The sequence below is a fragment of the Aspergillus vadensis genome, assembly GCF_003184925.1.
Source record: "Aspergillus vadensis CBS 113365 unplaced genomic scaffold BO88scaffold_43, whole genome shotgun sequence".
NCBI lineage: Eukaryota > Fungi > Ascomycota > Eurotiomycetes > Eurotiales > Aspergillaceae > Aspergillus > Aspergillus vadensis.
The window spans coordinates 57,635-73,194 of record NW_020292081.1 but is presented as its reverse complement, the minus strand read 5'-3'; the positions used below and the strand labels follow the sequence as shown (position 1 = coordinate 73,194).

Sequence of the window (15,560 nt, the reverse complement as noted above, 5' to 3'; positions counted from 1 at the left end):
CGGATACTAAGGACACTTAATTGCTTTGAATCATGGCGGGTTCCGCGCCGCTCCTAGTTATATCCGCTTGGGATGGCTGGCTTTGAACTAACACGCATCCTTGCAAAGCAGCCAGGGGCAATCAGAACCTTCTATCGGATCAGGTGGACGCAATTGCTATATATACATAGTTCTGCTCGATTCTAGGCAACGATATTAGTTTATGATAACGAGCATGGAACTCCGAGTCTTCTTATTGACAACACTTACAATAATCCGAAGTTGGACCCTCAAACCCGTTGAGGGACTGAATAAGGTGACGGGCTGGACTGGGCATTCGGTGGAACGAACCCACTATAGACTAAATGATGGACATGCTCGGCTTCCCAGTTGGTGCGGGTGGAGAACGGCGGCCATCCCTCGACGGTCATAAACGCGCGTTGAAGGATGTTGCAGAACGGCCCATGTTGATTAACGCCAACTCTAATCAGATAGGCTCCGTGGATGGGAATTAAAGGACAGGACAGAAGACGGCCTAGTGGAAATTGTCATTGCCATTCATCCTCATGCTTATTTATTTATAGTGGGGGACAATCAACCTGGTTATTATTACCTGCTTTTTCTCGTGGCAGCTGGCCTGCTTTCCATTCGCCTTGTTCCATGGAATTGAGCTTAACTTATCCCCTATTGTTCACTTTTCATTAAGCCTGTCTGGCCTTTATCCTAATAATATTTAGTCTGTCAGCCACTTCAGCCGGTATTCCATCGCAATACCCTGCTGATGTCATTCCAGTCAATATCATACAATGCAGGTCCCGGTATTCTGGCACTCAATTGGACGGCGGCGGCCATCGCCATCCTGGTCATGATCCTGCGAGTCATTGCCAAAATCCGCATTCGACACTATGCAGTGAATGACACGGCTATGTTATGTGCGCTGGTTGGTTCCACCCAATTGGCGAAAGCCATCCTCAGCTGATTCTGGCGCATCAGGTACTAGCTCTGGCAGCATCCATCATGATCACTTTGGCTATTGCCCATGGCTACGGGCGACACTTTTGGTACCTGAGCCAGGCGGATCAGGTGCTGGCCTTGAAATATTACACGGGCTTCCAATGTCTATCGATAATCGCCACTGGCGCTGGAAGAGCTGCCTTTACGCTTTACTTGTTAAATATCCTACGTCAAGAAAGGTATCTAGGATGGATTCTGTGGTTCGTCTTTGCGCTGCAGATCATCATCAATATTGTCTCGGTGGCTACCATCCTTGCGCAGTGTCAGGACATTGACTCTCTGTGGGATGTGCGTGTGAGCACGACATGCTGGGATCCAAACGTCGAGCGTATCTATGGCTATGTGCAGTGCTGTATGTTGATTGACCCAACCAGAAAGAAAGAGGACACTGACAGGTATCAAAAAGCGATCAATACTGCATCCGACCTATTCCTTGCCGTCTTCCCAACCTACACTTTCTGGAGCTTAAGCTTGAAACTGCGCGTCAAGATTAGCCTCGTCGTGTTGATGGGCTTTGGTTTAGTGTTCGTATTCTTTCGACAAGTGGCTTGCATATTATCTCAGATCGCTAACTACTCCCTCACAGAGCTATGGTGGCCTCGATCATGCGAATCGTCCACCTGGAATCTATCGCTGAGCGTGGCGACCCAACTGCAGCGACGGTGCAACTCACTCGATGGGCGCTGGCGGAGTGTTACCTTGTTATTATCACGGCCTCCATGCCATGCATTCGGTCCCTGATTATTGCGTCTGTCCGAAATATCTCGAGTGGCAACGGTTTGCGAGTAGTCGGATCACAATACAAAATCAGTCCGCCAATTCCCCGCCGCGCCGAATACAGCACCTGGGCGGATGCACCGCCACCACACAGTCGAGAATATATTCTAAACAGCTATCCTATGGAGCGGGAACGAATTGGTGGGCGCGCGATCACCAAACAGGTGGATATCACGGTGATCAGGAATCGCTCGAGGAGCACGAGGAACGGGTAACTATCGCCAGTCATGATGAGCTATGTATATATTTATGTCTGGTATCACTACCAGTGGTTATGTGTGATGGACCGTGATGAATTATATATATTCACCCTACTATGATACTAGTACCGTGTGATGATGATCTGACAAATAAAACCTGAATCGGTGGTATGAATGCTTGTCGCCTTTCGATCTTCGGGTACACCGGACCCCTGAAATCACTGTTGTGGTCAACCCCAAAGACCAGCCATGGTTCCAGGAATTCAAGGCCGTTGATTGCCGAATGCCGGCCAATTCCTCGGCGTGGATGTGGAGAGACGGGCGGCGGGCGATCCGTGGCGACTCTCCACCACTCTTCTCACCAACAAGCGTTCACTAACCCCAACCCCGGCTTGCGGGCTTATCTTTGCAGTGCCGAGGGCCGAGCAACTTGCTCCCTGCGCTCTCTTAAACAGCGGTCTATCATTCCATTCCTCTCTCCTTCCTTCATCCCTCACTCACGGGCGCATATACAAGAGACCATATACAAGAGACCATCTCCCCTTCTTATTTTTACCTTCGTGATCGCCCATTCCTGTACAACCCTGCGCCATTAATTCCCCGATCTCCCTCTTCTCTTCCCCGGCCTTTTTTCCCCGCACAACTCCGCCATGCCTGTCTCCTCACGCTACCCCCCCGTCGACATTCCAGACCTTGACATCTGGTCTTTTCTATTCGAACGCAAAGATAAGCCTTTTCCAGATGATAAGGGTATGTATATCACCTGTCAACCTTCACAACTCCCCATGCGAACCACTATAATCAACTTATCTACTTGCGCGACCGGTATACTTCGTTCAAAAATTCCCCGCTGACATCATGCAGTAATCTACCAAGATGCGGACACACAACGATCCTACACATACCAACAAGTCAAAGATGCTGCCCTCACCTTCGGCAAGGGCCTCAAGGCCACCTTTGACTGGAAGAAGGGCGACGTCCTGGCCCTCTTCACCCCGAACAGCATCGACACCCCGGCCGTGATGTGGGGTGCTATCTGGGCCGGCGGCATCGTGTCGCCATCCAACCCAGCCTACACAGCTGAAGAGCTGGCCTTCCAGCTCAAGAACTCCGGCGCCAAAGTCCTCATCACTCAGGCGCCCTTCCTCCCGGTAGCCACCGCCGCCGCGAAGGAAGCCGGCATTCCCGAGGACGCAATCATCCTCATCGGCGACCAGCGCGACCCCCAAGCGCGCATCAAGCACTTCACCTCCATCCGCAACATCTCCGGCGCTACTCGCTTCCGCAAGCCGAAGGTCAACCCATCCCGCGACCTCGCCTTCCTGGTCTACTCCTCCGGCACGACCGGTGTCCCCAAGGGCGTGATGCTCTCGCACCGGAACATCGTCGCCAACATCCTCCAACTCGCCGAAGGCGAAGCCGGCAACCTCACCTGGAACGGCGGCGTAGACGGCACAGGAGACCGCATCCTAGCCTTCCTCCCCTTCTTCCACATCTACGGTTCGCACCCCCCTTCAACCATCTTAACTAACCAAAAAACTGACCAACAACCCAGGCCTAACCTGCCTTCTCCACCAAACCATCCACAAAGGCCTGCACCTCTACGTCATGACCAAATTCGACATCGAGCAATGGTGCTCACACGTCCAAAACTACCGCATCACATTCAGCTACGTGGTACCCCCCGTCGTCCTCCTCCTAGGCAAACACCCCATCGTCTCCAAATACGACCTCTCGACCCTCCGCATGATGAACTCCGGCGCCGCCCCTCTCACCCAAGAACTCGTCGAAGCCGTCTACGCCCGCATCAAATGCGGCATCAAGCAAGGCTACGGCCTCAGCGAAACCAGCCCTACCACTCACACCCAACCCTGGGAAGAATGGCGCTCCACCATCGGCTCCGTCGGTAAACTCCTCCCCAACATGGAAGCCAAGTACATGACCATGCCCGAGGACGCGTCCGAACCCGTTGAAGTCCCCGCCGGCGAGGTCGGCGAGCTGTACATGCGCGGCCCCAACGTCTTCCAGGGATACCACAACAACCCCGCCGCCACAGCGGAATGTCTCTCCGAGGATGGATGGTTCCGTACCGGTGACGTCGGGTTCCAGGACCCCCAGGGCAACTTCTATATCACGGATCGCGTCAAGGAACTCATCAAGTATAAGGGTTTCCAGGTGGCTCCCGCCGAGTTGGAGGGCATCTTGGTCGATAATGAGGCCGTCGATGATGTCGCGGTTATCGGAGTTGAGAGTGAGGCCCATGGTACCGAGGTGCCGCTTGCGTATGTGGTGCGGAGTGCGAAGAGCTTGAACTCCGGGGTGAGTGCTGCCCAGGAGGCGGAGAATATTGTTAAGTGGTTGGATGGGAAGGTGGCGTATCATAAGAGGCTCAGAGGGGGCGTGAGCTTTGTGAAGGAAATTCCGAAGAGTGCCAGTGGGAAGATTCTGAGGAGGCTGTTGAAGAAGAAGGCGAAGGAAGAGGGCGTTGGGGCTGGGGCTGCGGGGCCGAAGGCGAAGTTGTAGTAGTTGTTTTGTTCCTGATGGTGTCTTGGATTGTGGATAGATCTTGTGTGTGGTGTACATAGATTTATTTTTCTAATTTATTTTGGGTCTTGGATACTATGATAATGCTACTATCTAGTATTGGAACAATGATTTGATTGAATTGGTTTAGTCGTATCAACAGTCGTTGCAATATCATTATCATGAATAGTATAGCATCATCCTAAGTATCATAAGTATACGGAGTAGATTTACAATCCAAACCTCCTCACCATCCCCTCCACATCCTCCCCCTCCACAGCATCCACCCCCTCCCTCGCAACTCTCTCAACAGCACCCTCCACATCCTCCTCTCCCTCCAACAAATCCAACCACCCCTCAACATCATCCCTCGCCAGCAGCGCATCCGCCACAATGGCCACATCCTCCCTCGACACATTGGCCCTGCCCTTCTTCGTCTTCCCCAGATCCACCTTCCTCGTCGCAGGCGTATCCGTCAACGTCCCCGGTCGCAGATTAATCGCCTGCAGGGGCTGCGCGGCCCCCGCAGCAACAAGCTTCTTGCGCGCCGCCGCCAACGCAGTCATGTACTCGTCCGCTTCGAGCTTGGCCTTGGCGTATGCGGGGAGGACGTTATAGAAGACGTTTTGCAGGCCCGCCCATTCATCGTCCGATAGCCAGGTGGGTTGTTTGCGGCGGCTGCCAATCCAAGAGACGAGGAGGAATTTGCGTACGCTCGGGTGCGAGAATGAGGCGCTCAGGAAATGCTTTGCTGCTACTTCGTCGATGGCGTGCGTGCGTGCGGGTCCGCCTTTGCCGCCGGCTCCTATGGGTTTCGTGAATGGGGTGGTTAGTTTGGGTGGTTGTATTTTGGGGAACCGTTGGATGAGTGGATTGGGAGGGCGGCGTTGGATGTGATGTGTGGATTTGAGCTGGGCTTGCAGGTGTGCAGGGGATAGGATTGTGGGTATGTTTCAATCCCAACCACGGCTTTTTGCATGGGTTGGCGCATCACATACCTGCAGACCAGACGACATAGTCTGGGGAAACGCGGTCGAGTATGTTCTTGGCATCGGCGTCGCTTTTCACATCGTCGAGACTGGAGAGGAGGACATTCAGTTTGCCTTTGGCGCCTTTGCCTAGAGCGAGGATCTCGTTCTCGTGCTCGGCGTTGCGGATGACGCTGGTGACGTTCCAGGAGCGGGCGAGGAGAAGCGGGGTCAGTTGCAGGGCTACTTTGCCGTGGCCGCCTAACAGGAGGACTTGCATGGCGGTGATGGATCTGTCGAATTGATTGATATGTTAGATAGAGCTGGATCAGTTAGTGGCAATATGATAGAGAAAATTGAGAGCTGGTGTGTTTGAGCTTGATGCTCCAGAGCTGGAGCTTGTTTTGTTAAGGCCCGGCTCGGTGCGGAGAACGGATTAGTAATGCCGAGAGGGGTTGATGTTTTTAAGCTGTTGGCTGTTAACTACTGTAAGAAGATACTGTAGTAGTAATCAGTGGTTACACCGCGGTCGGATGGCGTCATGTGGGTGACCGTCTGTTTTGTCTACGGCGTTCAATGCACACGCAAAGTGTCACAGCTCTGCAGGCAGCAGCTCTTCTAACTTTGCTCCTACGATGTTGTGTTCGTGCACAATGTCTTAGGTGCTGCAAGGGCGAGTGTGGGATCGGAACCCCATTGTCCTTTGCAGCAAACATCTCCATGGCAGCCAGCCAGCCATCTGTTCGATAGAGATCCGCCTTGCGATGCCCCTTGATAAAACAATCTGTGTTGATGGTGTGGTTGTCGATCAGACGAGCCTTGCCAGGAGCCGGATTCAAGGCTGGCCTGTTGCTAATCGGCAATCAGGGTGTGCGTATCACACTAGGATGTTCCAGGAGCACATCTCTCCTCAATAATGCGTAAAGTTCCAGACCAAGACCAGGTAGATGGCATGGGGATATGAAAGGAACTCGCATCTCTAACCCCCGCTGGAAGTGAAACACCGGCCGATCGGTTGGAAGGAGAAGTTATTTCCGCGCGAAGCTTGAGCAGCGGACGATTTGGATCCCAGGACCCAGTCGATCGGGGATGGATTGGTCCTCTCTCTCTCATCTCTTCCTCAGCGTGAAAAGAACCTCGAGCTGTGGCCGATGCTCGCTCATAATAATAGCGGAAATTATTCGTTCGTTTGTTAGCTAGTGATCTAGTAAGTTAGTGGATGTCTGGAACCTAGGTTGAATGGGATTAGTCAGAAAAGCTGTTCTCTTCTTTTCCCCTCTTCATTATGGATCTCGGAAATTGAATTAATTTAGGGAAGGTCGAAAGGACTGATCTGGAACCCTCGGGAGGAGTCGAGGATTCTTGGTTGGGCCTTTCTTGGGTCTGGTCCACTACCGGTTAGCGATAATTCCAGCGCGGGAAGAGATGGGGGTGTTGTGCCTGGACCTTGGCAGCGTCTTCTTGTTCTTGCCTTGTCTTGTTTATACTAGATGAATTGAATGACAGGCTGCAGGAGAAGATGGAGACGCGGGATGGGGACGAGATTAATGACTTCATGATGATGTGGCTGACTATAGTCGATGTGATTTACTCCAGTTATGATTGTTCTTATCTTATGCCGCGTATGCTAAGCCAAGTAAGTAAGATGAATGATTATTGCAGTGCACCCACCGACGTCGTGCCTGTGCCTTTCTTTGTTTGTTTGTCTGTGCCAGAGTTCTACCGAACAAGCGGAGATAATCCGGCCCAAGTCCCGTCTGGTCTGCCACTACCGGACTCTCTTCTACAAATCTTACCCATTAGCTTCATTGCAAATACTTACTGTGTGCTCACGAAAATTCCTGATAATCTCTCCTCCCTTTCCACTGTGTACTATCAGTCAGTAGTGCCTAGTTTCCGTACCACCGGGCGTAATGACTAACCAGAATATGGTCTAGTCAGGGGCACGACTGGCTGGCTGACAGACTGCTAGTCTGACTGCTGGCTTGATCCTGTGACTTGACTTTAATTCCCCTCGGGGTGAGGCTGCTCTCTCCTGGGAAAGCCCCATCCGAATAAAGGCGGTACCATACCCGTAAGGAGGAGGTAAAAGTAGAGCTAGTTGGTCATCAAAATCCAAAGTAGGTTCGACCATCCAACGGCTGTCAATTTCTTTCCCGAAACCAGACCCGTGACCCTGACTCGGTCACTCTACTTTTTCTGCCTTGCTATCTCCATTCTCTAAGCATCCACCAAATGCTTAGGTTCACCAGGAATATCAATGGAGACCGTGGATGACGCACTGGATCTCGAACCTCACAAACCGGTCCACCTTAACCAAAAGCCTGATGAACCATGCCGCCTGGTCCGCACGAGAATCCGGTTCCCAGTCTGATTAGTCAGGACTATCACTTGTCGGAGCATGAACTTTCTCGAGAGACGGTTCGGTTTAAGGTGCTCCTCAGGGTTATATCCCCATGCTGCCAGACTTGCCTTGCTGATGGCCCTGTTTGGCTAGCGAGTCATGCTGGACCTCTTGTTTGCCCCCTCTCTCAAAGAGGGGTATGCGCTATTTCATGCATGTTCGATTATGGCACTGGTGCGCTCCACGGAGTACTCCGGACTTACAGTATCTAAATCAGTGTTTGACATTGGTATGGCGCGGGAGGAGAGCTCAGATTGCGGAGCACTTCGTATGCTTTGATCGCGACTAGCTGCATCGGATCCATGGCCATGCAGGAGGACTGCAGGCCATGTACTCCGATTGCGTCCGTGAGTCTATCTAGGACGCGATAACCGTCTACTAATGCCGATGATATCAAATACTCGCGTCGACAGTAGCGTGGGGACAGACACCTCCGACTAATCCTACTATCGATCCAGTAATATGATGGTGGTGACATGGTGTAGTCTACCCGACGGCAGTCGAAATGATCGTCCCGCTCGTCCAAATTTCCGGAACTCCTCTAGCGGTCTTGGGACAAAGTTCAAAAGGCATGAAACAGCATCCGATAGATAGGTCATATTTCCGCGAGGGTGAGGTGGAAGAAAGTCCCATTTCAGCTGGTCACTTCAGATTTTTGCCTCTGAAGGTAGCCCCCGATTGCCTGATGAAGAGGGTCCCTGAAGGCAGCAGTTGCTTCACTAGATTTCAGAAAACCACCAATGAAGTTTGTTTGAGGGGGGCGCACATCACAGCGTTAAGTGTAGGGTGCCCTGAGCAATACTAGCCACTTAACTACTTGATTCAGTAGTACTCGAGGTCGCGAGGACTTTTTTGAGGCTTAGGCTTCAGCCCTCAGCCCCAGATCGGCCCACATCCCGTGAGACGCGGTCATAAATGATTGTGTAAGTGAAATGTTTTCGTTGTCTTTACTTTCCGTAAACGAGATTGGGTTTCCGGTACATGATGAAAGAGAGGGATATTAAGATTGCTGTTTGTTGCACAATCCCAAAGTTAAGATGGCATTTATAAGTAGTAAGTTATAAGAAAGGTCGGCGAGGAGTGGTTGTTCAGTTGTCATCAGTAAGAGAAGAGAAACAAAACAAACCTTGGCAGGTACTCTATCTAAGTAAGTAACCTCCTTCCCAGCCAGTGCCAGGGACGACAATACGGTAATAGGAGAGGTAAGTAAGGTACCCGACCAGGACCCAGTGACCAGAGCTCCATCCGATTTGCAGTTCATTTCATGGTTGGTGGAGCCTGCAAGGGGCAATTGGGTCCTGGTCGGCGGTACCGTACGGTATGGACAAGACTCATCCATGGACTTCGTGACAGTTTAATCTGTTTCGGGTTCTGTTATGATCCAGGCACCGGAGCACAAGTGGAGTCGGTGCCTGAGGGGAAATATTGTGGTCTGCCCCCAGTTTCCAGCTGGCTGAATATTCGAGGTTAAGAAGTAACTAGCAGTAGCTATTTTGCGAGCAGTTTCCTCACAAGATTGGTTATCAATTGCGGTGAAGAATAAGTAAGAAAAAAAGAAACAACATAATAAGGACAGCCACGCTGCACTGAAAATTCGGCCGTCGGAAGATGAAAAAGACACATTGAAATGGGATTGGAAAACTGGCCAGCGAATCTCGTGTCGATCCGCTTTGGGTTCCAGCGACCATCGCAGCGCTGGCCAATTGGGCCCAATAATGCGATCCCACATAATAATAAATAATAATAATTCAATCCAGTCATTCAGAATCATAATCCACTTTCCACGCTTCTGCTTCCCCCCCGTCAGCTTGTGAGGGACGGAGAGAAGTCTGAAAAGTGGTAGTCCATTGAGTCAATGTCAAATCATTGGCTTTGGTTAAACAGGCAGTAGAAAAAAAGAAAATAGAAAATGGAATAATACTTTGGAACCTGAGATGGGCAAAATGAGAAATTTGGGAAAATAAGACCAATACAGTAAACCCCATCAAGAAAAATAAAGGGTAACCAGAATGACGATCGAAAGGAATCCAGATCCCTTCTTTTTTTTCTAGTCTTCCATACCTTCCAAAGCGATCGTTGCTCTTTTTTTTCCCATTTGATTTTATTTTGCATTCTACTCTCTCGCCTTCCTCCAGCTCTCTCTCTCTCTCTCTCTCTCTTCCTCTCTTTTCTTTTCTCTCTTGCATTGCTTTCTCGCGTCGCATACTTTTCGGTCACTGTCTCTCCTTCCCCCTTCACCCCCTCATCCTCTTCCATATTACCGGAACCACATTCGTTATTCAATCGCGCTTTCAACGCCGTCCCCTCAAACTATCGACTCCAGCAATCAATTTCTTGGGGGTCACTCTCCACCGGATAGTATCCAACCGGCTTCAGCATCAAATAGTAATAATCGACTTACTCCGCTTCCGCTGTCGACGGTGCAGCCACATTCCTTACCCGGCTCATGCAGACGCCCCTTCTGTCCAATCCGACCGATATTAGCATCTATCCTTAGTTCTTGGACTTGGTATCTTCATCGCTAGCAATTACTATTTCTCTCGCGCATTATCGACCTAAAACCAGCCCACCCGGCAAGCGACGCTTACTATTGGCAATTGGCTCAACTCCTCCTCCGTTACACTGGCATTCCCAGGGGATGACCGGGAATTTGGAATAGCGTCCATTCCTCGAGCTATTCCACCACCACCACCCTCGTCCCATCCATTCGCTCATTTCCTCTTGCTCTAGCTCTCACCTGGTAGGTTCAAGACCCATTGAGCACCCTTCCATTGTGCAACCTCAGCGTATCTGACGGCTTGGATCTTATCCAGGATTGGCTCTTCGGTGTAGGTGTCGGATCGACCGTCACTCCTTTACGCCGTGAACTTCGACTGTCGGATCTCCACCCCCTACGATCGCCTTGACTGTCGCTCTCTACACCCCCCCGTCACACCATCATGAACCGATTTCGCAAGACAAAGAAGGAGAAGGTGAGGGAAGATGGCGAGTACTCCGAAGCCAGCTCGGTCAGCCTCAGCTCCATGTTATCGAAGAAGTCCAAGAAGGAGGAACCCGAGGAAAAGCAAGACTTCGACCTTTCCAATGCATTGCCCTCGACCGACGACTTTCGCACCAGTCTACTGATGCCCAAACTCTCCGCACGATTCAGCATGTTGAGGGAACAAGATGATCCGGAATCGATGATCGGAAAAGCCAGCGACGACAGTGTGCTCTTCCCCCGGCGTGCTTCGCGATTGAACCTCTTTGGCCACAACCCCAGCCTCCTGTCGGACATTGACGAGGTCTCCATTGACGGCAGTCGGCCGTCGATGAACCTTGGGCGCACTCACTCTCTCGCCTCGGATAGCAATAATGGATATGGTACGGACGACGATCCTTCCCAGCAGGGCAGCATTATGAGCAGGGCTCGTCGAGCTGAGGGCAACAACTTGTTCGGCGGACGACAAAAGGTGTACAAGATTCCCTCCTCCAAGACGACCTCAGGAGGGAATTCAGAATCCGGACGGATGGGTGGCCGTGCGCTCTATGACCATGATTTAACCATGTCATCATTTCAACGACTGAAGATAGCCGAGCGCGATAATGCGGCGACAGAGGACACACCGCAGGACAGTCCGACTCAGGAATCAGAGGATGCACTATCGAGCGCTGGTTCCACAAAGCGAACAACTTTCTCCTCAACGGCATCTGGGCCCATTTCGAATGGGCGTACATCAACAGCGGCAACATCTTTCGACGAGCAATCTTTTATCGCACCTCCGTCGCAAACAAATGCGGCGGACACGCAAGCCCCCCAGTCTAAGCCGCCAGTGCCGAACATGGCTCCTGAGCGTGGCTCGGTCAAAGCCCGCCGTCTGTATGGACAAGGTTTAGCACAGTCAGCTCAGAACCAGCAGACCTCCACCTTGCAACGACTAGAAAGCCTGAGCCGCCAGCGCGGAGCGGGTCCAGAATTGCCTCCCCTGAACCGTGCCTTTTCTAGAAGCGCCACGAACTTACGCGATAGGCTGCAGCCACTCACTATTGCCGAACCAGCCGGCACCAATTTGCGGCCGACCAGCCCTCCCTCGCTGCCCAGGTCGCCAGAACAGTCTGCCCGATTGAATCCCAGGGAACCGCAAACTCAAGCAGATTCTGCGTACGGTGCCCCTCCGCTGAGTCCTCCCGCCAGCGAGAATGAGGATAAAGCCCCCCTGATGGCCGCTCTGAACCCTGAAGATCATGGGAAAGCCACAGCAGCCGGCCTATTCAACAAACCCAACAGCATGTTTGACGAGAGCCAGTTTACACGACGTCAGTTGCAAATGCATCAGGGAAGAAGCACGCCGCCTCTAGGGCGACTACCTCCCCTGCCTGCCCAGGCTATTCCCCAAGAGCGCGCCGGCCGTGCCAGAGGGCTTTCCAACACGAGCTATGCGTCCAGACCCGGCTCTGCATCTTCTCACTATAGCGAGGCTCAACGGCCAGACAGCCGATCCGCGGTCAACTCCCCTCCTACAAGAAATGACAATGGCACGTTCTTCTCCAACCCCAGTCCTAGTGACTCGGAGGATGACGGCGGTGCTTCCCGCTACGCCACTGACGAGATCCACCCTGCGCTTCGGCCGGAGACACCCTCCAAACCATCCACTCCCACTAGTGAGCACCGGAGCCCTTTGCCTGAAGTCAGATACTCGGATCTTGGTGACTTGAAGCCTATCGCGGAAAATGAAACTGTTGAGAGTGGTCCCGGCGATGATGATGGCCTTCCTGAGAAGCCCGATTCACCCACATTGGGACCGGCTGGCCTGGGTCTGAGCGGCCTCGTTCGTACTCACTTGCGATCCAACAGTGACAGATCGTCCATTTACCCGCCTCCTTCTCCTGGCCTTCCTTCAAAACCTACCGACACCGATATCGCCGAGGAGCCGGTTTTGCAGAACCATGCGGGTGCCCAGAACAGTGCACACTGGCAGAACGAGCTTATTGCTAGGCACAGACGCGAAGGTAGCACGGAGACACAGAGGGAGCGCGAAGAATTTGCGAATGAGTTGGCCGAAAGGCGCAGGAAAGTGCAGGAGAAGCTTCGAGGATTTGCAGAGGGAGAAAGCCGGTCGGCCAGCCCTGTTTCAGGCCGCCAGACCCCGGATTTCACCCCAAGCAAACCCGGAAATGCTTTTGCCTTCCTGAAGAACAAGTCAGGGAAGCAGCATCTGAAGGGTGCAAGGGGCCTCAACCTTGCTAATGCATCCACCCCGGCTTTGGTCTCCGACGACATGTGGCGTGAAGAAGAGGAGAGACCATCGTTCAACTTTGCGAAGCACTCCAACTCCAGCTCGCCACATATTGCTGGAGAAAGATCCTTCCGCTCTAAAGTCTTCGGGCGCAGCAGCCAGGAAGATTCTCGCGAGTCTAGCCGCAGCCGCGGTGCATCTCCGCACTCCAGCTTCCGTTCTCGCCGGGACCGTTCGACCTCGGATGCCTCTGGTCGTTCCAAGAGTCGCACACGGCGAGACAGAGATGGACTGGAGACCCTGGAAGAGGTCGCTCACGGTGTTCATAGGCCGTACGCGTTCCCTGATTATGACCAACATGCTCTGGCTTCTGTCCCAGCTTCCACTCGTGCCTCCGCCGAAGTTAGCGAACCCGTCACATACGATCGGTCCGCCTCTGCCGCTTCTGGAAGATACCGCAGTGACAGTCGATCTGCGGTCTCAAGCTACCACGAACGCCCCTTTTATCCCCCAGCTCCAGCTGCTAGCACTACCTCCCTGATCGGTGCTGCTGCCCCACGGCCTTCGCCTATCGCCCCCTATTCTGCCAATGCCACACCACCTTTGGAAGATATGTCTCAAGGCCATTCGTTAACCCCGGTGACCACCAATAGCTCTACCACTGCACCTCCCCCGCGAGCTCCGGGTCATAACGCTCTCCACAAGCGACCAGTCACAAAGGCACTGATCTCCGAACCAAGATTTGTCTCCTGCACTTCGAACGTACCGACCGTTGGTCTCCCTCCTGGCGCGAGCTTGAGCAATGGCAGGGAAACGCCTCCAGTCCCGCCGATGAACCCTCGCCGCCGCCGCCAGACCACCACACAGACTATCCTTGGCGCCCTGAAGGGTGAAAGACACGAGTCGCAGTATGCGCCATCGCTCGACGCAGCCATGATGGAAGAAACCAGCAATTTCTCCGACGATGGCGAGAAGCGGCCCAGATCCCGTGCCCGACTACGCAAAACGTCCAGCGAGGGAGGCAACCTGAACGCGAAGGCCCGGCAGCAGCTTCAACACCTGATGTCTGAGGCACCGCCAGCCGTTCCTTCATACCCACCACCAAAGATTCCCATGGATGGAGGCATGTTCTAATCCTCATCCTTAAATCACGAACCTCATACAATCCTTTCTTACTCACTTCGTCCCTTCCTTCACTATTTCCCCTTTCCTTTCCATCCTCTATCTCCTTCCTTCATTCACCTACCATTCTCCGATCATGATGTATTACTCGATGTCCTGAACTAGCATTCTGCATTTTAATGTTCGATACCTCTCGTTTGGAATTCTCGCATACATCATGATATACCAACAGCGTTATGTTGAGCGGACAGGACACGTCTGTCATTGTTTCCTACTCTGTGTGTGTTCATTTTTCCATTCATTGTCATATCTCGTCTAGCGGATTTTCCTTGTGTTCTATATCATATCATACCATATCCCACCAACCCAGGTTTAGCCTATCAATACTGAAAGATAATCAAAGTTGTTAAAAACACCCTTCCTATCCCTAGTGATAATAGTAAATGACTACTTCATCGATAACCCTTCCTACAATCCCTCGTAGTATTCGCCCCGGTCCAAAAAAGCAAGCCTATCTTCAAGTCCCTTAGATTATCAACTCCAGCCACTTGTAGCAGAGTAAAAGCAGCCAACACACCAACAAACACGCCAGCCAAGCAAAGACCTCTACCAACCTAGCAATCCAGCAAGTCAGCCCAGTGAGACCAGGCACCTCTATTCACCCGTAATAAACGAATCGTCAGGCCAAAACGAGCCCAAAAATAGTAAGGTTGTGCAGAAACGAAGAACAGAGTGGGTCACGTGTTTCAGGAAGCCCTGTTCTGCACGATGTCTGCGCAAACGCTCACCACCATCTTTGTTAGGGGATTCACGTGTATATACGAGATGCATGCATTCCTTTTCTTTCATCCATGGATTTTGGGTCTTATGTGGGCTTTTTTTCGAGGTGCATATGTAGTTTGGTGATTTACTAGGGATCTAGCTATCGAACTGAATTCCTTTCAAAGGAGATAAACGAAGTATGATGGATTCTACAACGGTATCAAGATCAAGGTCTCTGTGCAGATCCGCACCCATCCCCACGGGAAGAAGTCATACTCCTATTGCATAATCGTCTAGGGGACTGAATTACCCATACGGTTGGAGATTCTAAAGCACGGAAAGCAAAGTAACAGAGAAACCGTTTTGTTTGATCAATTTAGTAAACTATCTCTCTGGGGGTGTATTTTCCATAGTGAATTAGTAAGAATGTAAACAAGATTATCTCTTTTCTTTTCTTTTCGTTTTCGTGTGTTGATTCTCTGACCACATCTATCTCTCCGAGAAATAGTACTTCAAGTAAGTAAGTCAGATTCTGAATCATCAAGGTTCTTAGGATTAGGTGAGTCGTTTAGTTGTTGATCATCATCATCAAGAA

At 51.8% G+C, this 15,560-nt stretch overlaps 6 protein-coding genes across 6 annotated transcripts; 4 read left to right on the top strand and 2 right to left on the bottom strand.

Annotated features, from left to right (window-relative positions):
- Positions 1–760: 760 nt before the first annotated feature.
- Positions 761–1,985, top strand: BO88DRAFT_376536 (uncharacterized protein; the record flags this gene model as incomplete). Its single annotated transcript, XM_025704368.1, has 3 exons — positions 761–919; positions 973–1,517; positions 1,580–1,985. 3 exons carry the CDS (start codon positions 761–763, stop codon positions 1,983–1,985), a joined length of 1,110 nt encoding a protein of 369 aa, XP_025557111.1.
- A 437-nt stretch (positions 1,986–2,422) lies between these two features.
- On the top strand, positions 2,423–4,681 carry BO88DRAFT_439506 (acyl--CoA ligase). Its single transcript, XM_025709719.1, has 3 exons — positions 2,423–2,720; positions 2,835–3,470; positions 3,526–4,681. The coding sequence occupies exons 1-3, from the start codon at positions 2,621–2,623 to the stop codon at positions 4,491–4,493; spliced, it is 1,704 nt and encodes a 567-aa protein (XP_025557110.1). The 5' UTR covers positions 2,423–2,620; the 3' UTR covers positions 4,494–4,681.
- BO88DRAFT_221619 (uncharacterized protein) lies at positions 4,609–5,870 on the bottom strand. The gene is made up of 2 exons (XM_025702006.1): positions 5,492–5,870; positions 4,609–5,298 (listed from the first exon to the last, which is right to left on the bottom strand). The coding sequence occupies exons 1-2, from the start codon at positions 5,739–5,741 to the stop codon at positions 4,724–4,726; spliced, it is 825 nt and encodes a 274-aa protein (XP_025557109.1). The 5' UTR covers positions 5,742–5,870; the 3' UTR covers positions 4,609–4,723.
- Positions 5,774–7,238, top strand: BO88DRAFT_477680 (uncharacterized protein). The gene is made up of 5 exons (XM_025711979.1): positions 5,774–6,309; positions 6,429–6,488; positions 6,775–6,858; positions 6,968–7,056; positions 7,177–7,238. The coding sequence occupies exons 1-4, from the start codon at positions 6,226–6,228 to the stop codon at positions 7,007–7,009; spliced, it is 270 nt and encodes an 89-aa protein (XP_025557108.1). The 5' UTR covers positions 5,774–6,225; the 3' UTR covers positions 7,010–7,056; positions 7,177–7,238.
- Positions 7,239–9,529: 2,291 nt separating this feature from the next.
- On the bottom strand, positions 9,530–10,400 carry BO88DRAFT_221566 (uncharacterized protein). The gene has a single exon (XM_025702005.1). It carries the CDS (start codon positions 10,067–10,069, stop codon positions 9,623–9,625), a length of 447 nt encoding a protein of 148 aa, XP_025557107.1. The 5' UTR covers positions 10,070–10,400; the 3' UTR covers positions 9,530–9,622.
- An 87-nt stretch (positions 10,401–10,487) lies between these two features.
- Positions 10,488–14,620, top strand: BO88DRAFT_409307 (uncharacterized protein). Its single transcript, XM_025707922.1, has 2 exons — positions 10,488–10,605; positions 10,679–14,620. The coding sequence occupies exon 2, from the start codon at positions 10,805–10,807 to the stop codon at positions 14,213–14,215; it is 3,411 nt and encodes a 1,136-aa protein (XP_025557106.1). The 5' UTR covers positions 10,488–10,605; positions 10,679–10,804; the 3' UTR covers positions 14,216–14,620.
- The last annotated feature ends 940 nt before the right edge of the window (positions 14,621–15,560 follow it).